The 26,107-nt window shown below is 36.1% G+C and overlaps 1 protein-coding gene across 4 annotated transcripts; it reads left to right on the top strand.

Moving 5' to 3' along the window:
- The first annotated feature begins 1,281 nt into the window (after positions 1-1,281).
- LOC124135867 (INO80 complex subunit D-like) lies at positions 1,282-24,737 on the top strand. 4 transcript variants are annotated; one of them, XM_046501514.2, is made up of 11 exons: positions 1,282-1,444; positions 5,946-6,219; positions 7,195-8,417; positions 11,455-11,560; positions 14,083-14,313; positions 14,630-14,733; positions 16,446-16,579; positions 17,573-17,747; positions 18,291-18,623; positions 19,559-19,672; positions 19,827-24,737. In XM_046501514.2, exons 2-11 carry the CDS (start codon positions 5,981-5,983, stop codon positions 20,891-20,893), a joined length of 3,726 nt encoding a protein of 1,241 aa, XP_046357470.1. In that variant the 5' UTR covers positions 1,282-1,444; positions 5,946-5,980; the 3' UTR covers positions 20,894-24,737. The 4 variants fall into 4 exon arrangements, with proteins under 4 accessions (XP_046357470.1, XP_048237593.1, XP_046357471.1 ...); XM_048381636.1 differs by lacking the exon at positions 1,282-1,444 and adding an exon at positions 1,482-1,850 and having other exon boundaries at positions 17,585-17,747; XM_046501515.2 differs by lacking the exon at positions 1,282-1,444 and adding an exon at positions 1,482-1,850 and having other exon boundaries at positions 18,294-18,623.
- The last annotated feature ends 1,370 nt before the right edge of the window (positions 24,738-26,107 follow it).

Genomic DNA, 26,107 nt, shown 5'->3' with positions numbered 1-26,107 from the left:
GATTTATCATTCGTGTGTTAGGTTCAAATAATTTCGCGGCCATCAGTTAGTATTTAAGGTGCATGGGTTTGCTAAAATAGGATGCATGAATAGAGAATACTAAACGAGCTCCCTTGTAATACCAATTTTATGAATTGAGAGAAATGAATAGTTCTGGTATCTGGCGAGCGCGTTCTGTTCCAAATTCAATTTAGCGGGGTTAAATCTACAGGTAACCTAGCTCTACTTTGAAAAAACAGTGCGTATATCTCCTAAGTAATCCTGCAATCCGGCGAAATCCCGGTTATGGCTATTTTTTTGTAATGACGTCATATTATTGTCGAATGACGCAATCGTGATGTAAATTAATAAACTGTTATTTGTACAAGTGAAAATAACATTTTTATTTCGTTAGGAAATATCTCTATCCACTGTGATGTTTAGATTGAATAGAAAGTATTTGTCATAACCTAACTGTTTATTCCGTCCGAGTAGTGACGTAACAATTGAAAACTGTCATTGATTATTTTACTTGTGAAAGTAAATTATTATTTAGATCGAAATGCACTTCCATGTTAAGAATAGTGGACGCAAAACGCTTACCAAAAGAAACAGAATAATTTTTCTAGATCTGGGTATCAACTATGAGCGGTTATTTTAGATATATTATAAACAGACCATTTCTTCATGTGTGTTTGCAGTAACAACGGTATTCATAGAATAAATGTCTTCAACTGGTATACGCAAAAACAAACCTGTATCCATGCATATCTATTATGATTTCTGCGTAATATTTTATTTATTGATAAGTACATATGTAACATATTATAACTAAAAGTTATTCATGAAATCCTCTAGTATTCTACCTTAATGGTATACTATCAATGCTTACAGTTGTAATATGTTTTCAAAGGCTTCAAAGGCATCGCGACACTTCTGTAACCCTCATCTCGCGCAAAACTTATTTCTACCGCCATTGAATCAGAACAAATTAACCAATCAGATCCCGTAGATTGTGAAACTATGTGACTTTGGCCAATGAAATGACTTGGCTGGATGTTGTGCTTCGATTGCCACTCGCTAGACTGATGTCCTAGTTTTGGTGTATTTCAAAGTGTCAATAAATTAAAATGCATTCATATTATTTAAATAAGAAGGTACAGTGCTAAAATTCATTCCATATTCTATCATATGTATGAGTATGAAAATTCATCTACGCTTCTAGACAGGTGAAATTAAGCGTTTTATGAGACGTGTCCGATCATGGCCATGTTACTATATTTAGATTTGATCAGTGTTGAGTTATAGAGTGGGGTCTGCGCTCTGTAGCTCAAGGGCTGGCCTTCCATGTACCGGCACTACTTACGACTAGTCAACCTCATGTTGTTTTAGTTAACGTGAATTATGGCTGACGAAAATTCGTTTTGGGACATTGATAATGGTCTGGTTTTGTCACAACATGGCCGTAAGTGTGATTTCGTAGCGTCCTGAAGCTTTCGATGGCGATAGCCAAATTTTCATTTTCTCTGCGGAAGGATCTATGGTATACATACGCGCTCATGATTAAACCAATTCTAAGAATATATATCGCTTTATTCTGATATTTTATATAGATTTAACTCAATCTGTGAGTTATATGCTTCAATTGAGGCAAGTAATCGCTCCAGAGAAACCAAGATGGTAGAGCGATAGCAGGACAGAAATACTGCGAACCGCATATCACCTCCACTGTAGGGCTTTGTTCGCTGTTAATAAATAATCTGCATACTTCACACGCAGCCCTCTTGGTCGGCCATTTTGTGGCAGCCATTTGCAATGGAAAATAATGTCTAAATTGGAATTTACAGGCATGATTTGTCAAATATGTAAAGGTAAGATATATTTTGGGGTCCACGGACTATTCAAGAAATCATTACATGACCTTTTTGTGTTGAACGGGCACCTGTTTGGGAGAAAATGACGTCTTAACGTGCGCTGTCAAACAATATTTTCAATAACATTTTTGACGATATTTTATTGTTTTTAATTACATAAGTACAATTTTAACCTCTTTGTCGACCAGGAAATATAGATAAACATAGTGTTATTAAATGTACTTCTTTCAATAGAGGAATAACTCGTTAGGAAGGTTGAATTTTGGAATCGATTGTGGGTACGGATTTTCGGTAAAAAACATCAATTTCTTCTAATGATACTGAATGATTACAAACTGGTGTCATTACATACTTTAATAATTATTACTAACATTCAATGTTTTAGATTTTATGAGTGGAATTATGCCCTGTGGTAGGCAAACGTTAACTTTCTATATCAACTTCCGCGTTCCTGACTATGACAACAAATGCCTCGGATACCAACGTTTTGGTCAAAATAATTTTTGAATCCTTCATTAGATGCTCTTAATCGGTCAAATTGCTTGTTTAAATTTATACATTACCCTTACATATTGCATATTAAAGTGTTGTCATGTTGATTGGGACATCAAACCTCATATTAATTAATGAAGAGTTCATTTTAGTGCGAAGTGTCTCCAGGATTGTTTTCCAACGAGTTGGGAAATAATATTAATTAGGCCTATGCTTCTGGAGGAAATTTCTGGTGTTTGATGATGGATATTGTTCAATATAACATATATTCTTCGGTATACACACATTTGTACATTTGATTGAACCTATATTCAAATTTACACATATTGAGTAAGACAGGTTTCATTATGCAGTAGGACTAGACAATATGTGAGGTGTAGTCTCATCTTTCATATTATGAATGTTTTGTTCAGATTATGTTGAGTGAGATATATGTTATTGGCATGATTAGACAGGATGTCTTCTTACATATTAACATTTCTTCTGTAGAGGTTAGATTAATATGAATAAAAATAAATCTGGAAAGAGTAGAAACATCGGTCTGGTTTCAGAAATACATATTGCTCAGAATTGTAGGCCTTTTGTAGATCTACCTCCTTTGCTACCATTCAAAACTAAGAATTTTTGGTCACAAGTGCTATGATATGTAGGAAAATCTTCAAAATTTGTTAATTGCTACTGGTACTATGAATCATAATTTAGCATTTTCCAGTGATGTTTACTATACAAACCTGAGCTATCAGGTCTTACATTTCTTCATATGAAACTTTTAACAGTTAAGGTAGTTGAACTGATTTGATTCAGATTTCTATTGACCAGCGATAATATCTTATCTTTGCACTCTAATGGTTGTATGAAGACTGATCTGTAGGTAACTATTGTCTATGCAGTGAATAGAATAGAGTCAAGTTATTGTATTTAAAACCTGTTTCACTCTTTAGTCACTTGTTGGGTTATGTTCAGAATTTTAAGTATTGAAATGTGTCTGTCAGTATGACAGTGTTTTTCTATATCAACTTACTGTCATTGTTCGGATCATGAGGAGACAGTATCTGAATTTTGGGACGCCCTGAATCTTTAATTATTGACATTAGTGTATGTCAAGGACTCCTTGACTTTCAATCCTTGAAAATTAAAACTCTGTATACTCTGATGATATGTGTAACCTTTTATATAAACATTGATAAAATCAATATTTTAACATGAGACTTGTAGTTCACATGATTGTGTTCGTATTGATATTACAAATAATGTAGATACAAGACCAACGATTCTGTAAACTTTCAGGTTATGTATGAACATGATTTAATACATTTCGAGTTCAACCATGTCATTATCAGTTGTCCCTAACATAATGTAGATTGATGGGGAATATATTGTAGAGGTTTAATTTGTCATTTTGAGCTGCTAAATATTAGTATATGTCACAGAGTTTGATTGAAGTTCTTCCCCTAATGATGTAAGTTTCACATAAAATTCAATTTGTTAGTGACTGCATTTGTATTTTCATGATATGATCAACTCACAATGCTATCTTTTATTATCAAATAACTAGTATGTAACATAATCATTCCTTTTGCAACTCGTACAACTATAGCAAATTAGCAATGTCATAGTATGGTAAGTTGCAAAATGACATGTTAATGAATTGAATGATGTACTTTCTCCAATCATTAATTCCAAATTTGACTTAAGCAGACATGAGTGCAGGAAAAGTCCACAGTGTTAATTCTATACTTGATAATATAAATATGTGAATGCTTAGCCTACTTGACAGGAAATATGTGTGCCATTTAGTGAATATGATGACTTAATGATTCAATGGTTCCGAAACTTTCCCCAAAAATTAAGATATAATTAATTTGATGCTTTTGTATACCCTACAGTGTTCGAATTATGGCATGAAATCACAGGTCCTTGTCATAAGCCTCATGTTTTAGGTGTCCCTAGAATTAAATACCATGTATGGAGACTTTAAGGGCCCCAGGACCCCCCTTAATTTTGAACACAGCCCTGTAATGTTTTGTGTTGAAATGAAATTAGCCAGTTGATAAACATATGATAAAGTGTGGACAATCTGAGACTTAAACCATCTTAATCATTAAACCGAGTCGCAGTCTAATAAGATTTCTATTTAAGACATTTGACAAATAATAGTCCAATTTTGCCACTAAGAAGTCATGAAAATGATACAAAACAGCGTTAGAAATTGGCACTAGTCCTGTAGTCCTTGCCAAACTGCCCAATAGTTAAGGTATCATAAGGATTAGTAGACATTTGCCCCCTTTTAACGGTTATAGAACTATAGGACTAATGCCAATTTTTAACGCTGATAGTGTTTTCCAAATAGGTTTCTGATCAAAATCTGCATCACACTTTATAAATGCTTCAACAAAGTGCATGTGTCACCTCATGATAAATGTAACACGATTCACTTCCATAGACACTTGCCTTCAAATACAAGTACTTTATTATATTTTAGAATGTGCAACAATATATATTCTTATTGAGTTGGAAAGAGGGTAGAGATTTTTTGTCTGCCATGGAGCTCAGCAATGACGACCAAATCTCAAAACCCTATTCCAGCCGGATAAGTACATAGAAAGTTGGATGATTGAGAATGAGGATGACACATATTTGAAGGCAAGTTTTGGAGGTGAATCATGTTGCAGTTTTCATGGGATTAAGATTCATGTACATTTTGGCAGGGTTGTTTGTGCTGTATGTTCTGAATCGAGAATCTATTAGGAAAACACTACCTGGGTACAGACCTGCATGATGGTGCAGTGTTAACTAGGGACAATGCTCCACTCTTGATTCCTGTTTCTAGTTTTAGATATCTGCCTCTTTGAAAATAAGGCTTCCAATAACTAATTCATGTATTGTTTAAACATCTTGAAACTTGCTGGGACTGCCAATTGTCTGAAAGTAGTTCACCTGGAAGCTGTATTAACTCTCTCTCACTCACTCACTCACTCACTCACTCACTCACTCAGACAGACCCCATGAATATCTGGTTAAAGAATAGGTCTTCAGCAACCCATGCTTGCTGTAGGAGGCGACTATGCTTGTTAGAGGCGACTAACAGGATCGGGTGGTCAGGCTCAGTGACTAGGCTTATGCATGTCATCGTATACCAATTGTGTAGATCGATGCTCATGATGTCATCACTGGTTTGTCTGGTCCTGACTTGATAATTTACTGACTGCCGTCATATAGCTAGAATATTCTTGAGTGAGGCCTAAACAACAAACAAACAAACAAACAAACATTCATAGCCACCAATCCTACTGGTTTCACTAGTAGATGTTGATGTCATCATTTAATATTGAATGGAAACTCAAAACAAGTATATATCTGGTATAATGATTGTTAATGAACCATGCATTGTTTTGTAACATGTACTGCCTATATAGAGAATTACACAATGTATACACAAATGAGAAATAAGAACAAATATGTTGCAGTCATCAGACTTTAAGGGAATAGTGTGTCTTTTTCTTTTTATATGATTGACACATTTATATTATTATAAATGTCATTGTCATGGTCATCAATATGACATAATAATGCTGAAACCTTTTCTTGTTTGTTTTTCAGGAGGGCTTGGTAAAGGCCTTCAGCAAGTCTAACCGATGTGTCTGTCCTTGCATGCGATGTATGAAGGCAAGAATATCCACTATTCTGCAGTTGACAACAAACCATTATGTTCCTTCAGTGCCAAACTATGCAATCAGAGAAGACTAAATGGCTACGCCTTTTGTGTGAGGCATATCCTTGAGGATCCAACTGCACCATTCAAAAGATGTGCATATGTGGCCAAGTCAAGCAATCAGATGTGTACCCAACCAATTCCGAAACATGAGGAAAGATTGTGAGTGACAACAGTTTTATTATGTTTGTATTGTTTGGGGTCTTTAGTACATATAAATATGTCAATTTCAAATGGTGAAGTAGGTGTTTGCCATAGATGAGGGTCAGCACTAGGAGTAGGATCGTGGTTAGTAAGATGGATAAACATGTATTTTGTTTCAAGCGTGCCAATGGACATGAATAAAGGTGTTTAGTTATGCACCTTGGAAATACTGTGTGCCTAGTGGGAGAATATTGATCGAGGGCAAGATAATAATATCAACTCTTATAGGGTCCGAAATTCCTTGTAAGGGCTGATCACAAGGTTTAAATCAGTTCTTGGTGCCTATTGGTCCTATTACATTTTTTTAACAATGTTTTCACGATAATGAACATGTGAATATTAGTACTTTATGCACAATATTCTGCTGTGAGTACTGTCATTGTCAATAGACCCTTGAAGATCCTGTGTAGAATATGTCTTCAGCAACCCATGCTTGTCGTAAGAGGTGACTAACAGGATCAGGTGGTCAGGCTTGCTGACTTGGTTGATGCATGTCATATCCCAATTGTGTGGATGCTCATCATGTCAATCACTGGATTGTCTGGTCTAGACTTGATTTTTTACTGACCGCCCTCATATAGCTGGAATAATGCTGAGTGCAGTATTAAAAAACAAACAAACTGGCAATACCTGTAAATACACCTTAGAAGATATGGGGTAGAATAGGTCTTCAGCAACCCATGTTTGCCGTAAAAGGTGACGCTGAGGCGACTAATGGGATTGGGTGGTCAGGTTTGCTGACTTGGTTGCTGCATACCATCGATCCAAATTGCGTGGATCAATGCTCATGATGTCAATCACTGGGTTGTCTGGTCCAGACTTGATTATTTACAGGCCGCCTAGTATAGCTGGAATATTGCTGAGTGTAGATTTAAACAACAAACAAACTGTCAATACAGGATCTTAAATGTGTGTATAATATTTATCTTTCAGATACTGCAACAATCACATGCAGGTGCTTGGTATGCTTCCAAGAAAAGAGCGCAAGCCAAAGAAAGAAAAAGAGGTTAATGTTGTTCATCATGACAACAGACTATCATTTGAAGACAGAGTCAAGTCTAAGTACATCACTAAAATCAAAAATGATGTTTCAACGAAACAACTGTCTATGGATGACCCTGATGATCCATACGCATTTCCTGATCCAGTGCGGGATACGCCGGTTGTCAACAATGTCAACCCACAGCCGTCACAGATTCTTGAGGTACCCAAACAGCCTCAACCAAGCCCTAATAGGGCAAAATCACCAGGTGATGGGGGGTCTACTATTGCTAAACTCTACCCAGAACTTGCAGAGAAACTGGAAAAGATCAAACCTAAAGTTGAGCCCAAAGTTAAAGGGCGAATACGAAGTTCTAGAACAATGAACAAATTGCAAACCAAAATTGCACAAAATAAGATCAAGGACAAACTACGAAAATCTCAGGAGTCAGGCTCGAATCCTTCAGTGAGCCCTGTGTCATTACCAAGTCCAGATCCTACTCCCGTTGCAAGTCAGCCTCCAGTGAATTTAAACACAGGACAGCAAGTCAATCCTCCCCCTCTCATGAGACTCGAAGGTGCTCCTCCTCATCCTCCACTCAAGCCACCCATTACCCATCATGCCCTACCAACAAATACTGTAGGATTGTCAGAGGTTAATTATTCAGTATCGGCTCTGGCTGCAAGACTTTCACCTCAAATATTACCACCTCCATATCCTGGTCCGACAAATCGGTTACCAGCACCACCACCACCACCACCACCACCACCGGCAATGTTGCCGATTCCAACAGTTGTACAACAACAGCCAGCGCCTGCACCGGTACCTATACCTGTACCCGTGTCTGTACCCGTACCTGTACCCGTACCTGTACCTGTACCCATACCAGTACCCGTACCCGTACCGGTACCAGTACCACAGACTTCAACGGTGATGCCTCCGGCACCAATCCCAGAGCCCCGCTTACCTCCCCCTCCCCCATATGTGGCACCGCCAAGACCACCAACTGTGTCAATGAATTCTAGTGTACCAGTATTATCTACAAAACCTCAGCGATTAAAAGATGTTATTGTTGAAAAAGTTGAAAGAACTAAGTTAAAAACGAACTCTGCTATGAACTTCTATGCTTGTTACGCAAAGCGGAAAAAGTACAACCATCATTTAGTCAGCTCAGGTAAGTAAATTTTATTTTATACCAATGATGTGTTACATTTGTTGTTTAGTTTTGTCAGTGTGTGATAAACTAGTCGGATGATCACTCTTAACGAAGGAAAGGTATCCATGTTCAAAGTAGGTATGTAGTGATTTGCATTCATACAATGATACTGACAACTCAAGTTGGCTCTCCTGCTTCAGCCATGTACCCAGCTGTGCAGATATATATCTTTATTAGTATGCCCAACTTACCTGTCTCAAGAAAATGAAGTGTCAGGCATGTGGGAAAATATAAAAATATATATTATAATATTTAGTTGCCCTCGGGCAAGTATGGAAATCAGCATTTTGAACTTTAAAACTTAAAAGATGCTTCATGTGTTTGCCAACTGCAGAAAAAGTACCTGATTAGTCATTATCCTATTCTTCACATCTCCCATTAGCTTTTGCTGCAGTTATGAAGTTTTGTTGTTAAAATTAAAGCTTTTTTCTTTTCTCTGATTTAGCAGGGCAAGTAAGTCTTGACGAGGAGAATTTTTATGTTTACTGCCCTTTGGCAAGTAGGAAATTTTAGTATTGCCCCTGTTCGAAGTCTACACATTATGATACCTTTTTGTGTGCGAAATGTTAATTTATTGTGGATAGTATGCCCATTTTGTGGTCATACTTAAAATTTTGCAGGTTGACCTTCAGTTTCATTATCATGATATATGCAGTAATTGCATGATTCAGGAGAGGTAACCATGGCAACAAATGACATGCATAACCATAACAGTTTATATCCATTCACTAGTTTATTGCATTAGCCATGCTCTTAGGTCAAGCTGTCGCTATATGATTCATTACTGCTGATGAAATAGGAAATTTTGGCTATGTGATTGAACTATGCCATATTTTGGTTTAGAGTTCGTTGAAGTCAATGTTTTATAGGATACCATCCATGGCCCTATTTGCAATATAATACATACACCAGTGCAGACTATTATTGAAAAGTGCAACCTAATATTAATGTCAACATGCACCTTGTGCTTGTAAAAAAAAAAGAATTCAAATTTGTGCCTCACTAACTCTTCCCTTTCCATGCAACATCGATCTTTAAACATGTAAAACACACTCAATACTGCTAAGCTTTATTTGTCATGCTAGATCCCTGTGTTATGTGTAATTTGTCATGCTTTCCTGACATCATCAAACTGTGGGCACCTTTATGCACATGTTCATACTGTGTTTTCCAGCAATACTGTATTATATCATTGATTTATGTAACATCATGACACAAACATCAGAGATGTGAGATTTTATGTAGTCTCGTTTATGCATCTCTGTTTCAACTTTGGTAACTTTATGGGACCAGGTTGCAACCTGGTTTTGTCTTGTGCAACTAGATTTTTATGTCAACATGCACCTGGTGCAAGTTAAATCAAGTACCTTCAAGTTCAAACAATCCCTGCCATCATACATTTTAATCTTGAGGGCATGGTTACATTACTTATATGTTCCAATGAATGTGATGAATGCGAAAACTGAACTTTTTGAGAGGAATGGCAGATTTGTAGTTATATTTTGTTGAAGTGACTGTCAGTGTTCAGAATCTCAAGATGTAAGTCAAAGTCATATACCCCTGAGTAATATACAAATAATAAATGTCTTCAGGGGAGATAACCATGATTACTTGCTCTATCAGCCTGTTAGGTGTTGCAAGTGGACAGAGGTGGAACTGGGAAATTTGTGTGGATTTTAGTTCTTCTGCCTGTTATCATTAGGTTTGTGAGTGCTGAATAGTTGAGATGTTTTTTTCCTTTTTATCCACTAGCCTAAAATGTCAAGGTTTGGTTGTGAAATTTGATGTTCTCATTAAAAACCATTCTAATGAGAGAAAATATTGCCACATTAAAATCGATTAATGATCCGAGTCTTATGGGCAATTAATTTTTGGCACCACAAGATGAAACAGTCAATAAAACATGACACTTGTTTGGGCATGATATTTGTTAACTATGATATGATAGGCTCTGTTTATGTTATCTTGTTAAAAGCCTTGTTCTCTAAATTATTATGGTCCTTTTATTATTGACATACAAGTCACCTTTGCAAAGCTAAACATTTAGAAATGGGTCTGTTTATTGGCATCTGAGAAAACCTAGAAAGATTCCTGGTTGTCTGAACAACCATCACCAGAACAGCACCTTTGATCATTTGATTCGAGTAGCAGTAGAAATAGAAATCAATACTGCAGTATAAAATCACTTAATGTAGGATTATTCAATATATTTCCCATGTTTTTCGTCAAGATCACATCATCAAGAACGTCATAACGGCAATGAGACATCATTAAAACTTGGGTTTTCCCATTTGGAAAGACTGATAATGTCTATGAAAGTTCAAGGTCACATCCATAGAAACTAGGTCATGTCAGTCACAAGTCCAAAATAGGATTATTTCTTTCTGTCTATTAAGCTCAGCTAATAACTGTCCTTGTATGAGCACTTGTGTTAGATGCTGCCTAAAATGATACAAATAGATAGGATATTACTCATGAATTCTGGTCCAGATTTAATTAATGGTTGACACTTTACAGGCTGTTATTTAGCTGGAATATTGCATCATCAAACGAACAACACTATCAGTTAAGATTTGAGAAGGCTAAAAAATTATTAATGTACAGTTAATATAAGATTACAGGTAGACTTTTTTCAGGATTTTTTAACATTTAGTAAGGTGCAATCAGCAGACTTATCAGGATTTTCTTTTTCTCAAAGACGTTTGATAGCAGCGTTAGAATTTGGCTCTAGTCCTGTAGTCCTTGCCGAATTGCCCAATAGTGAAGGTATCATAAGGACTAGTAGAAATTTGCTATTTGTAAGTGTTTTGCTATATGTTATCATTATTAGGACCAGCAGACTAAAAATGTTAGTTTCTACCGCTGGATAGTCTTTTACATTTTTCATCATTTCTCTTTTTCTCATACAGTATGAAAGACCAATGCACTATTCAAAAAGTCCATTTTTTATATGTTGCACGAGACAGATTCATTAATGTCGTATGTTGATTTGTAGGATTGTGCAGCTCATCTGAAGATGATAGTGATGATGAAAATGTTGGGATGTTGCCTTGGCAACCTGGATGGTTCTCTGCATCTTCTGATGATGATAATGAAGAAGAGTAAGTATAATTTACTATAAAAAACTCCTGTTGTTATGACCTGTTTGTCCCAATTTGCCTGTGCTTTAATTTCATGTGTTCTGTGAGTACCATCAAACATCAAAACTCATTAATTCGTGTATAATGCGCTCCCCCTTCTACACAGCTGTGTTTTTTGGAGAAAAAAAGTGCACACTATACTCAAGAAAATACGGTAACACTTTACATCTTGGCACATGTTTGATGTTATACGGTTTACTTCGAAAGGATGTAGGTGATGGTACGCTATATTATCACGGTAGTTATTTATAAGGAATCATAATGGCATATGCTTCCTAACCTTTGAAATATGTCATTTTCAAATTGTTTCTTGTTTTTTGTTGAACTTTTGTGACACATCAGTAAGAATTGATTGATGCTGATTTTCTTTAGCGAGATCGGTAAACAAAGCATCAGCCATTAGCGATTCAAGGGTGGCAACTTTATGTTATCGTGGCATTGCTATTTTTAGGTATGATACATGTGGAATATGTGCTTTACATCGCGTCCTGATCATCATTATGCATATGACTCAGGTTTGGGTCAACAGACACTGTTGAAACAAACGGGTTCTGTTTTGAACAGAGGGTAATGTCACTTCAAAAACAATCCAGAAACTATTATCAAGAACTTAACATGTTTACTTACATAGCCCTGACATTCTGTAGTGAGTTATGTATTCGATCATGTGATGAAATATGCATAGATTTGCATATGTAAACAGTCAACTGAGACTTGTGGATTACGAGATTTACCGATACTGCAATAATAAAGAGTTAGACTATATCCATCAAGTGTATCCATATTGCTCTTATATATGTCAGCTGCTAATTACCAAGAGCGTTAATGTCTTTTCAGAAAGAGGTATATTGAAAATCTAAATTATTTAATCTAAGTGTCTGTCATAAAAGCAGGTATATGAGGAAATCACTCACCGCTGTATTAATAGGACACTGCAAGATAAGGGTTTGGAAATAATTTGTAGATGGTTTAAAGGCCCATTTATCCAGAAAAAAATTAGATACTACAGGGTCTAGGAAGTTAATATGCTGAATATGACATACAGTAGAACATGGATATAAGGAACTACTGAGGGCCGGAGAAATCACTGCGTTATATACGTTGTTCATGTAATATGTTTTTGCTCGGAAATGTCTTCCATCTTGGCTAAAACAAAACACAATACCCATACATTGTAAACGTTTATACATGTTTCCTCCCGCATCTACCTGTGATTCAGTTAAAAAGTTCCCAAGGATACAACTTCAAAAAGTTTGATACAATAGTCGGAAGAAATTGTGTCTGAAATTATTACTTTATCAGGAATAATATATTCCAATATCATGTTATTTTAGTTGCAGCTTTCACTATATATTTTTAAAATCATACGAACCATAAGCATAGAACTTTGGTACAGGTGATTACTATTGCCGGATATTTTTATGTATGGAACAATTTGACCAGTCACCATGGGGACTTCCCGCGCTAAATGTATTTCAATTGTGAAAACGTTATGTTGACATTTATAGTCAAACTGCCTCAAATATGACTTTTAACGAGTCAAAGTATGGCATTTAGGGTATATGTATCCATTCTCTTGCAACTAAAGTTAGCTTCAAGACGTCAATAGCGGTAAACTGACCGTGGTTACCGGAAATAACGGTGAGTAAGGTCACTTCACTTCACACACAATTTCACCGAAATAAGTGTAAACATGAATGATCAGCTGATAATGTTTATTGAGATGGGGAAGACATCATGTCATTAGAAAACTTAGGTTTATTAAAAGTGTAAATTTTGAGAGACATGCTTAACCACGCTATATTGAAGAGCGCAATAGCGAGGAGACACTGTAATTGCTGCATTGACATGTATGAACAAAATTTGTTTTACAGACAAGATTAGTCCAATTACATGGACAAGTAAGATCAACTAACATAATGCAAGTTTAACAAGGTTGAATTGTCCCCAGTGATTTTGTTGATTCGCCGCTGATTGTGTACAGTTAATTGTCAGTGACACTGAGTGAGATTTCTCAGTTCGCTATACACGTCATTTATTAGTGGTATTTGGGCTTGTTGGGGATTAGATATCAGTTCGCAATATATGTTACTTCACTGTAGAGAGTTTGTTATGTACGTAAATTTTTAATGATAATACATAGGAGATAAATCGGGGATTTTTTAACAGTTTGTTGTATCCGCTTATTCGCCCTAGCCGTGTACATTACATCTGTGTTATATACGTAAGTCGGCAGTTCGTAGATCACCTGAACTTAGGGTCTCAAATGGCAGTGTATTCTGTTGTATATTTTGTCAGATACCCTTTCCCCCCCCCCCCCCCCCCCGTAAGAATTGAGTGATTCAGGGATTCAGTCATGATCATTCTTGAAACCCAGTATACATGGTCTGTTACTAATGTCACACCTACTCCTAGGAAAGGACCATGAGTAGTCATCCTTCGGAAGATTATTAATATGTTTTTGATGCATTACTTCTTTACAGGCAAATGGGTGAACTACCAATCCATGTGCGGGCAACCAAATTGACTTTATTGCGAGCAAAGCTGCGTCGTCAGTGCTATCAGTCAAGGAAGGCAACTTGTACCAACACATCATTACAGACCTATGATAATGAAGCTACTCTAGCTCTAATCAAAGGTGCTCGTGATAGTCCTGTCTCAACTGTGAAAACTTTGTGGGAAATACTCAAAATTCCACAGAAGCAGGCAGACAGGTTTGTATTTGTTTTGTTTAATAAAAAAATATTGAAAGTTTAAAGTTAGACATGTTAGATTATGTGGAATAAAAAGACAACACTTTCGAAGCATCTTCAACGAATAAGTTATTGTGCTTCTAAATATTCTTTCTTATTGTAACACTTTTTAATGGAGGTACATCAGTGGTACACACTTATGTTAAATAGTCAGTGATTTGCATTTGATATATCCTCTGTGGCTGCAACATTGTGCAATATTGCATGAAGTACTTAGTCTCTCAAGATTATATGTCATTTTGACCAATGATTAATATGATCTTTTATTTATTTTCAGATATAAACGGAGAGGTCTTGATCGTAGACCCTGCCTATACAGGAATGATGAAGATGACAAATGTCTTCAGAGGGCTTTACCTTACACAAACCACTGTCTAAAGCGTATCCTTTCATCAGTTTCATGCAGTTTCAGTACCATAGTTATGTTCTGATACAGTGCTGGAGCGATTGATCATATACTGTAAATCTCCCAATTAATGCATCTCCAAATTAATATGACTGCTGACCCCTAGACAAATATGCGACTCAATATCAATGCGACGCTCAGTGCAAATCTGAATATATAAAGCCTATTAATTACATCAACTCTTAAAGATGTTAGTGTCAGTTACTTGAATAGTTTTATTGTATTAAGCACACATTTGTCATATAGTTGGATTTCCTGTTAATTCAATAAATTAACTCCACCCATGTTTAATAGCATTGTATTTTGAAGCACAAGTACCCACTATTAATCAACTGTTTAAACAAGGGCTTCTGTTTTTATTAATCAGCGAGGTGGCCTAGCTTTGGTTACTGGTGGCCTATAGCCTGTTTTTTAAACTGTATTAATGATATTGTAATGCTCATATGTTTCATCAATTGTTTTTAAATATAGTATGCTCCAATATGTTTGATAAAGTGTTTTTAAATATGTCATTGCATAAATGACTTAATTGTATATATATTAGCTTGGTCTCGTCGCTATATGGTTGAAATAATACGTGCGACGTTAAATTTTAACTCACTCACTATTAATCAGTGATTGGCTGAACCTGGAAATTCCATGACGTAATAAATGTGTAAATATCAGGTGGCAAACAGTGATGAAGAGTGCAGTGATAGACATTTGTAATCTCGTGCCACAGCCATTGGTAAACAGAGCTTGTTTTGTCCATAACTAAAAACTATGCATATCTTTGTTGTTCTGGATAGTTTCATTGAATGTTACTTATTATTTTGGTCAGTTGATGCTGGAAATCACCTGATTGTATTGTGTTTGGTAAACATCAGACATATTTGTTTCATATGGAGAAGATAAGCGATTACGATGGATTATTGAGCAATCTCAATTATTGATGTGCTTATACAGAGCGATATACATTCATATACTTGTACTGTTTAGGACATGGGTAGCTAAGCAGACTAAGGTACCACAGTTTGCTGTGTTGTCTCCCTTTGCTGTGCCAGGATTGACCCTGGTTATTATCCTTGGCTTGTCTCATGGCTTTCTGCTAACATCTGCTAACTACACCACTTTATGATTTCCTCCCAGATTGTGCTGACAGTAACATACCAACTGTGCTATGGTTTGGTGATAGTGGGTTTGAACCACAGACAAGCATAATCACTCCTTCCTCATTAAAGCTGACTGAAGTCTAGGATTGAAATGCTTGTAAGCAGCAAAATAATTTCGCTTGATAGGTGATCACCAGCATCATTATTTTGCTGGAATATTAATGCTTTTATCAGGAGTAAAACAATACATCATTTACTAATGAAAAGACAACCCAGCCCTGACTTACTACAACAGTGAAATTATTCAGCTTGGACTTTTTATCTAGATAATACCATGTTGATACAAAGGTAAGGAACATTCAGTTGATTTCAGTATTGTTCGCAAGTATTCTTCCATATGGCATGCAGATGAGTGGTTAAAACATTTTGTTTAGTATCATGTATATATATATATATATGTGGCTGAGTTCAACTGACACATGAATATGTTTTGACATTTATGTTGACATACAATTAAAATATGTCCTGAGTCAATTTACCATTTACCAATTAATCATCCATATACACAAGTCTATGTCTTCCTTTACCAAGTCAAGATATCATGTACAATGTTGACCAGCAGCTGTTTGATTACTGCACAGCCAAGTTTGCAGATAACACACAGTGCTGTGTTCCAGTCTTTGACATCAGGCATGGGTTGCCTCTCTGTACTGAACATGGAGCAAAAGTTGTAAGTAACTTCTTCTTTTTTGGGGTAATGTAGGCTACTCTGAATTCCAGTGACACTGAGTTACGTTTGAGACGAGCTTGTTTATTGTACATGTAATCCCCTATGATAAATATGGCGTCTGTGGAGGTCAGAGGTCAAAGTCGTGTAAGGATGGCCTGTCAACCAGCGAAACGTAAGCGACACGCAGTTACAGCACGCGAAAAAAAGGGAAATTTGTCTGTTTAAAGAAAAACACCCGTCAGCAAGTTTAGAAACCATCAGTAAGCATTATGGCACTGCATTTGGACATACCATAGGAAAATCGACAATTGGTGACAGTTCAAACTTCCATGACAGACTTTTTGAAACGTGTATGAATAAATATTGAGTGGATGTATCTGTTTGCTCTGTCATCAGTCATAAGTTGCATAATTGAAGGGAAGTAACTCTTCCAGTAAGAAGCTGGTTTCAGTTATACGGAAATTCGTTTATACGGACGAATTGCGTAATGACGCAAGTGTCCGTATAAACGAGGCACAACTGTAGTACTGTTGGTTACATGACAATATGTCATTGCACTCATTGGGATTCATTGCTACTCACTAAATGTTATCAGCCACATGCTCATTGTAATGATTAATGTGGTGTAAAACCTCAATCATTCAATATCATGCAAAGTTCAATGTTTCGTCTACTTGATGGTTAATATTATGGTGATAGTACATGAACAGTCGTAGATGTCTTCAGGAATTCTTTCAGGTGCAATATGGCAGTGCACATTCAATATGATGAACAATATTACAGATTTATTTTGGTCACTTTTTTTGTTTCATTTTGGTGATATCTTTGTGTTTGTGCCATCGTAATTACTGTTATAGATGTTAATTTGTTGACATTAGTCAATAAATGCCTTTCCCTAATTTAAGAGTTTTGTCAACCTGTAATAACATATTTAAGAAGAAGAGGAATTAGAATGCATAGCTTTTTTCTGATAATAATGATTTTAACCCTAAGGATAATCACCAGAAATCAGGAGATATCGACATCAAGAAACGTCCTCGGAAGAAAACGAAACCTCCAGCACTTACAAGACCACCAAAGAAGGGAAAGAAGAAAAAGAAGAATCGATATATCCGTCCACAGAAGCCCATTCCACCTGCAGAGCCAACGGGAGATCCGGGTGCATTTGGTAGGAAAATGTTTGTTTAAACATATTCAGTCTGTGGTTATTGAATGAAATCAATACTCAAAATGATTAAAAATTCAGAAGTGTCCCATGAAGACGTAGTTACAATGTTATGAAAGTAGTCTGTGACAAATATCAGTGGGATTCTGATCTGTGTATAAAAATTAGTATAAGCTGATGTTACTATACTCTGGCTGCAGACTAGAAACTAAAACTGCTGACTGTAACAAGAGGTCAAACAGATGCCAACATAGCTGATTGCCAATATCTAATTATGGGCACTTTGTTTGGATACTACAGTTAAAGTCACTATTTGAATACCACAAATTATGAATCCAAGTAGAATACTTAAAATATGACCTACAGCAGGCTCTGGGTCAGATCCCTCATGTTTACTGACAAGGTGCTTGTCACTACTATATATTGACTTAAATGGTTATAACCCTATGAGCACTTTGTGAAACCAGGCCCAGAGCCCTTAACATTTGACTTCTAATAAATTAATGTTCCCTTTTCACATGATTTTTTGAAATTCTTTGTTTCCAGCAGCTGTAGTAGCAGCCGCTGTAATGGCTGCTTCAGAGAAAGAGGAAGAGGATAGCTCTGATGGTGAGAAGGATGAAGAACACTCAGCATCAACATCTACATCAATGGACCACTCTATCACAGAATCGTCTTCATCGGGGCCAGCACAAGTGGCTGAGAAGATGGAGACAGAAGACTCGGAGGAAGCACAAAAGAATGATGAGGACAAGGAGGAAGACGATGAGGAGGAGGAAGAGGATGATGATGAGGAAGACAAAGAGGAAATGGAACCTGAGGGTGCTCTCAGCAATGTGCCGCTTGAAGAAATGTTGCCAGCATCTGGGAGGATAGAAGGTGAAGAATCAATCATATTCCTTTTTTTTTTCAGAAACATTAACTTTGGAAGACTATAAAAATTATGAAAAAAATAAAACAATTGATAATGGGTTATCCATGTTTGCCAGGAAGCATTGATATTTATTGTGATGATATTTTTATATCAACCTGAAGATTCAATGAAATGTTCTAAATTGTTCTCAATATAATTGTACCCCCTGCTATTCATTTAATGCTTCTATATGATAAGTAGCAACAGTATAAAGGCAGTTTGGGTTCAGTTTGATTAACTTGCATGCAAATATTGATTTTTTATGTTTATGTGAGATGTCATTTACATTTGGTCAATAGCTGTCAATAGTTTAGATTGCAAACATTGTGAGTAGAGTAAGATTTTAGCTTGATAATCAAAAGTATTTAACCGATAGTATGTGTCAATTATTATGAAGCATATCCAAATCAACTGTTTATTCTCAAGGCATTTTCATTGCTTAGCTAAACAATGTTTTGTCTTTTATCATAAGCTTTAACAAGTAACCGAAAAACTTTCTTGTGTCTCATGATTATGACATAATTGATACACACTTTTGGTACTGATTAAGAAGGTATTTTGAATGCAGTTCTGACTCAAAACATTGTATAAGTATGCTATCTATTTATTGTAAGGTCTAAGCCTTTATAAAAAGGAACCATATAATTTCAAGTGGTAAACTCCCCACGAATTATAATTTTATCTCATGCTAACTCATACTTATACTCATGTGTAAGAGTCAGGATAAGTATAAATGATATTTTAACTCTAAATAATACATTCTTGGAAAAAAAAATTTGGCTTTTGTTTGTGCTTTTTTTTTTGTGCCTGCCTAATTGCAGCTGCAAATTGCTGGAAGATTTCTCATGCAGTGTTAAACTATGATCACTCACTCAGTCCTAATTGCGTTATGTGTTTTCAGATATTGACAAGACCTTTGAATTGCCTCTGGAGCAGGCCTCCAGGCTTCTAGAAGAACAGGACTTTCAGGATGTGTTCAACAAAATTCCAGATGAAGCTTTTGATATTTTCTCAGGTTTGTTAGTTTCTACTTTAAAATTTATAGTTTAATAACACATGATGCTTTATTTTCACAGATAGTAAATATCTGTTTTGTAATAGAATAAAACATTTAGGTTATCATTTTGAGTACAGGTGATTTGATTAACAAGGTTTTATTTAAATTTCAGGTAAAAATGGTGATTTTGTTCCCACATTGCAAGAAACTGAGGAGCTAGAGCGAGCACTTGCTGCAGCAACAAAAGATGTGTATTCAGCCAAAGACACACTTGAGAAATTAGTGAAAGGTGAAATTACTGATGAACTCAGTTTGCAGACAATTGCAGAGACTATATTGGCTCATGGTATGCAGAATAATGCTGTGGAAGCAAGTTTTGCAGGGGAATCTGTCCCACCAGATCTTCTTCAAGAAGGACTGTATGCTTTGTCTCGGAATCTCACAACTGGAGGAAATGCTGGTTTTACTCCTTCTACAACAGTATCTGCCAATAATGCTATATTGAGTAGGCTTCAGGCTGGTGTGTCATATTCCCAGAACCAATCTGTGACCGTTCCATTCAATGGCGCTGTGACTTCTGGTAATAGTTCTGGAGCTGGGCAGTCTACAAACATTTCACAATTGGCGCCTGGTTTCCAGAATACTACAGTCAGTGCTCAGAACATTGGTACCACTCTACCAAATCGGACAACGATTGCCCCTCAACGGGGCTTCCAAAATTCTCAGGGTGTGGCACATGCTGGTTATCATGGAAACCTGCCTTATTCAGCACTTTCTCAACAATTAGCAATGTCTCAGCAGACTCCAAAAGGACAGGCAATAGCAAGCCCATCTTCAGTGGGGCAGCTGCATATAGACTCATCACATGTCCTTCCTCATTCAAACTTGCCACAACAACAGCCAATCCACTCACAAACTATCATCCCCTCTCAGCTATCCGGTGCACGACCACCTTGGCCTCAGGCTGCAGTGTCCAGCACTAATGTCAATTACCAAAATGGATTCCCAGGACCAGTTGCCCAGGCCCCATTTATACAGACAGTGAACATTGCAAACCCAGTTGGGAAGTTTCCCACAAGTGCTCAAGCTAACATGACAGACTTTGCTAACAAGCAGGACCCACATTTCGTCGCCACGCTACCACATTCCAGAGGGGTTCCCGCCATTCGGCCCCCTGCCCAGGGATTTGGATTTACTTCCGGAATGCCCCCTTTTACCTCCAGTAGCAATGGGTCATAGTAGTGCGCTTCATGCCTGTAGCGGGAATCAAGAGATGTTTCTGGTCAAAACACTTGGGTGTTGAAACTGTTACATAAAATAAGATTCAAACTCACTATTCATGAACAAGTTTATTCATAGATCATGTGATGAATGTATTAGTTGAAGAATTAAATTCAAATTGCATACAAATTGTTCAGTTTGTAATTAAATTTGAAGCTGGTAACATTACACTGACATTTACCTGTGTTCCTCTGAAAATATTTTCATTATCAGACAACTAATACAGAAAGTAAACATTATTGCCCGTATTTACACTTTTATTCTTGTATGTGTATTTTCTTGCTGTTTGTATGTGCATGGAAAGTATTTGTTTCAGACTCATTCAGTTTACTTTGTTACTACTCGAGTACCAGCCCAAGTGTTTTGACTACCGATATCTTGCATGTCCTTGTTATACGGGTAGAAAATGAAATCCTCAAAAGAGGGTGTGATACTATAATGAGAACACATCTGTGCCTATTTTTTCAGATTTATTTTGTTATAATGTGGTCCATCCATATTATAATATAAGAGAAAGGCAGCCATTAATGTTTTCTTTCTTGTTCTGTGACTGTTGTTGTTTTATGTTACATATATATCAATTTCAGTGGTTGTAGGTAGAATGTATGTATATAAGAGATCTCTAGTAATATTTGTGAGGAATTTTATTCTAGTCGCTTGAACATACTGTACAGGATACAAGAGGGGCTGATAATGTAAAGAGAGTTGTACAGATGTACAATAGCGAACATTTGTAAATAACTGTAAAGTGTCGTTTAATAACCTTGTTGATACTCTTTCATCTTTTAAATCATTTACAACTCATCCTATATGTCTAGAGCTGAATATTATTTCGGTACAGTTTAAACAGCATTGAATGCCAAGAGGAGAAAGTTCTTATGACTCTTAATTTAGCTTTTTTGAATGACGAGTCTTGCAATTTGTAATTCATATTCAACCGTTCATGAGAGAGGCTGTCATTTATTAGCATTTCATCAAGTGATATCTGGACATATTTATTCAGTGATTTATGCATGTTTTGTGTCAATCATAGTTCATGTGATATTTGTGAGATATTGTCAAATATCTGTGTGTTGAAATGTGATAAATTCTCTCACTGCTGTCTTGTGTGCATGTTGATAGTCAACATTCATAATGTATGTTTTGCTCACCATTATCATCTGGAAGAAAAGAAAACAATTCATTAATACAGATATTAAAGCATGTCTGGATTGAAATGGCAAAGTAAATAGATAGTAGTTATCTATATTCTAGTTATTTCATGTCTGTACCCTGTAACAGCCTTGTTCATATAATCCCTAATACAGTGCTTGAGTTTCCTCTGAATATCGAAATGGATAAGGGAAGGGGAGATAAGCAGGGATAATTACTGACACAAAAGGAGGTCTTTTCTTGTCATGGAAAAGCCAATTTCTTGAAAAATAGGAAACAAGGTTTGTTGACTTCATGAAGAGCATGTGATTATACACAGATTTTACAATATGTTATCTTTATGAACTATGGACTTAGTTTGGTTCAGATTTTGTAGATTGCGAATATAACTTATTAATTTGAAGACTGTTTGTGCTTCGTTATCAGACTTATCAAATAACACAAAAAAAGTTGTCTTGGCATTCAGTGTAGTTTAATCTTTACCTTTTCTAGCGACTTTTGTCCTTCCTATCTCTTCCATAGTTAAACAGATTTACAATTTTTTATCTGTTGTTTAGACCTGTATTTTCATATTGAATGTTTCATCTTGTTCATATGCTCCCATCAGTTTCATGGATGAAAGGTGTTAAGAAAGAGAATGAATTTATACACATGGTAGCAGTGTTTTCTAGATTACCTTTGTTTGTAGAAGTCGTATAGTTGAAATTTCAATTTGACAAAGCTAGTATGATTAGTATCATTTGTAGGCATTACTTGATTGTGATGATGTTCTTCATGTCTGTCTCTTTTGCCAAAACACAAGTATAGTGATAAGATAGTTTGATTTATTATGAAAAATACTCATTAATGGTGTTTCTGTAGTGTTCTAACATTTAAAAAATAGAAGATACATTCTGCATCCAACTGAATTCCTCTGTAGGTGTATAACAAAGGTATGACTCATCCATCATGACTGTTTTCTAATATTATTCATTAAAGCTGACTTGCTACCAAAATTTCTAAAGTGATCTCCAAAATCCATGACAATGATGTGATAAGTGTATCCCAATCTTTGAACAATTGTCAGTGTAAGTGATAGGTTTGTGATTATACATAATGTTCAGTATGGTTATTTGGCTTTTTGCCATATTTATGCCTTCAATCTTATTCACTGATCATGGTGTTAGATGTGTTTATGACATGTGTTATGAGTATGTTATGAGTAATGTATTTTTACCCACAGGCAACAACAGTTCAATTTACATAATCATTTTTCAGTATGATAATGTTTCCTGAAGTGTGTAATCAAATGTTCTCTACATCATTAACAGGCTGTCTTTCTATTCAGATCATTATCAGTCATCACTAGTACCATTATGTTTGTTTTCAATTTGCTATCACATTATGAATTATGCTTTCAAAGTTAGCTATCAGATAGTTGTTATTTTCAAACACCATTGACAAGTTGGATTGTATTTATTTCATACAATTGTTATACTTTTGGGTGACAGTCATACACACTTTTTGAATAGACAAATCAGATGTCGTTTCTGCAAAGTAAACTGCACCTTTTGCATTTACCAATAAGTATCAGCTGCTTTAATATTGGCAACAACCAGGACAGCTTACCACATAAACTGATACACTCAAACTTGAAATCACACCTTGACTTGGTGAGTTTCTCCACAATGGTGGGTTGTTTTGGGGTGTTTTTTAATTTTTTTAATTTTTTAATATTTTTTTTATTTTATTTTTCCAGTTTCTGCATGCTGTTTGAAACTGATCAGGATATATTAGGCATTTAATTAACTGCTTTTCAAGGAAATAGTCCTATTTATTGTTTCTATTAAATCTAACAAACTTCTCCATTTTTGCAGGAATTTGCTTTGAGATAGTGATTGTTGTAGGTGCTTAATTTAGTAATCGACCAAAAAGTCCAAAAATAGTGAAAATCTTGTCATTCTGATAAAATGGCTGTCAAGGTGATTGCAAGTTAGGGGGCATCATTTTGTGCAAGTTTTAAGCTTCTCAGATAATGTCAAAGGTCATCATTTCTTTGCATTTTCGAGCGATGTTTTAGTACACTATATACAAAAGAAATCAAATGGGACGGTTACTTCAGTTAGCCGTGGAATCATGAACTTGTTTGTTGTCCATTTATAGACCTTTGTTGTTTAGTTTTCAATGGCCTATTTGTGGCATCTGTTTCCCTTTCCCTCACAAGAAATGCCCTGAACAAATTCTGGTCCTTCAGAACTGGGGTATTTCACAGACTCATGTGGTACAAAGATATTGAGGCAATATCTGAAATATTCAATGACATCATTCATGTCTATTTAATGTAATGCAATGATATAAGTTTTCATAAATCGCATGTTAAAAAAATGGCTGTAAGCCATGATTATGAAATTGATGTATGATATTTTTGTTGTAGATTTGTTATCTAGATTAGTACAAAGTTTATTTTCTATGATCTGAGCCTCATTATGGTCATGCACGTTATCTACCATTAATTAGTGTGAGAGACAAGGATGTGTGTGTATCATTGTGCTTGTGTGATCAGTGGTGCTGTTGTCGACACATCTCCAGGGCGAATATGACAACATTTGTGTATCATTGGAACTGTCACTCCTCAATAACTGTTGTGATGCAATAAAGTATAAATACATGAGGAGAGTAAATGGTTCTTCTTTGTTACCTTACATTGAGAAGCATCCCATCATGTTGTTAGCTGAGAAAAGTGAGTGAATGCTGTTATCCTGCTGTCAACAATATTTTAGCACTATTCACTATTGTCAGTGTGACCTGTAAATGATGAGTCAAGGATTAAACACTACTCCAGTTTTTGGTTGAAAATGTTAAAGTGTGAGTGACAGAAAAGTCTTGATTCTGGAGCTCGAGGTTTTACATTTTCAAACAAAACCTAGGAGGAATATTTCATCCTTCTTATTAACCTTTCACAGATAGTGACCATTATTTTATTTATTTATTTGCAATAACCTCTAATGAAGTTTTACTTTTTCTTTGTAAGACCTCATCATAGGTATGATGGTTTAATTTCTCCTGTTAAGACCTGAAGAGTTGAGAAGCTGGTGAAGTTTGGACTTTTTGTTTCAAACGTCCATAGTTCCAAAGTCAAAGACAAGAAATCATTATGGATGACAGAAACCGAACCAACAACCTTCTGATCAGTAGTCAGGCACTGTATTAAACCATGAGACTACAGAACTGGTTGCAAATATTGTTCATTAGAAGGCAGGGGCGGTCGGGTAGCCTAGTGGTTAAAGCGTTCGCTTGTCACGCCGAAGACCCGGGTTCGATTCCCGACATGGGTACAATGTGTGAAGCCCATTTCTGGTGTCCCCCGCCGTGATATTGCTGGAATATTGCTAAAAGCGGCGTAAAACCAAAACTCACTCACTCACATTAGAAGGCACGTTCAGGGAATATGCTGTAACTAGATATATTTTACGAGCGTTTCTTTAAACTGTTGCACAGCACTTTTATGCATAATATTAAACATATTAATAAACATGTTGTTTCGAGGGATCAGAAGGCGGATAAAATACTCCTCCTCGGTATTGATTGACAATGAAACCTCGGGGAAGCAGTGACAAGCTCGTGAAGGCGACTATGCTTGTATGAGGCGACTAACGGGATCGGGTGGTCAGGCTCGCTGACTTGGTTGATGCATGTCATCGATCCTAATTGCATGGATCGATGCTCATGATGTCAATTACTGGATTGTCTGGTCCAGACTCGCTTATCTACAGACCGCCGTCATATAGCTTGAATATTGCTGAGTGCAGCGTTAAACAACAAACAAACAAACAATGCTTTTAAGAATGTCTTTTTCAAGTACCGTACGCCAGTTACAGATATTTTACGCCCGTTTCCCAATGTTCATGGAAAGCATATTTGGAACATAAAAATGTTGATGTTTTAATTTATTTTTTTCGGTTTATAAGTTAGATAAAACACTTCCCCTCGGGTATTTAGGATATATAAAACCCTTATCCTTGGGCTAAAACCTGGGGCTTA

Source organism: Haliotis rufescens, unplaced genomic scaffold (assembly GCF_023055435.1).
Source record: "Haliotis rufescens isolate VD_foot unplaced genomic scaffold, xgHalRufe1.0.p SCAF_4, whole genome shotgun sequence".
Taxonomy (NCBI): Eukaryota; Metazoa; Mollusca; class Gastropoda; order Lepetellida; family Haliotidae; genus Haliotis; species Haliotis rufescens.
The sequence above is the reverse complement of the archived record's forward strand: the minus strand, read 5'-3'. Positions and strand labels throughout refer to the sequence as shown.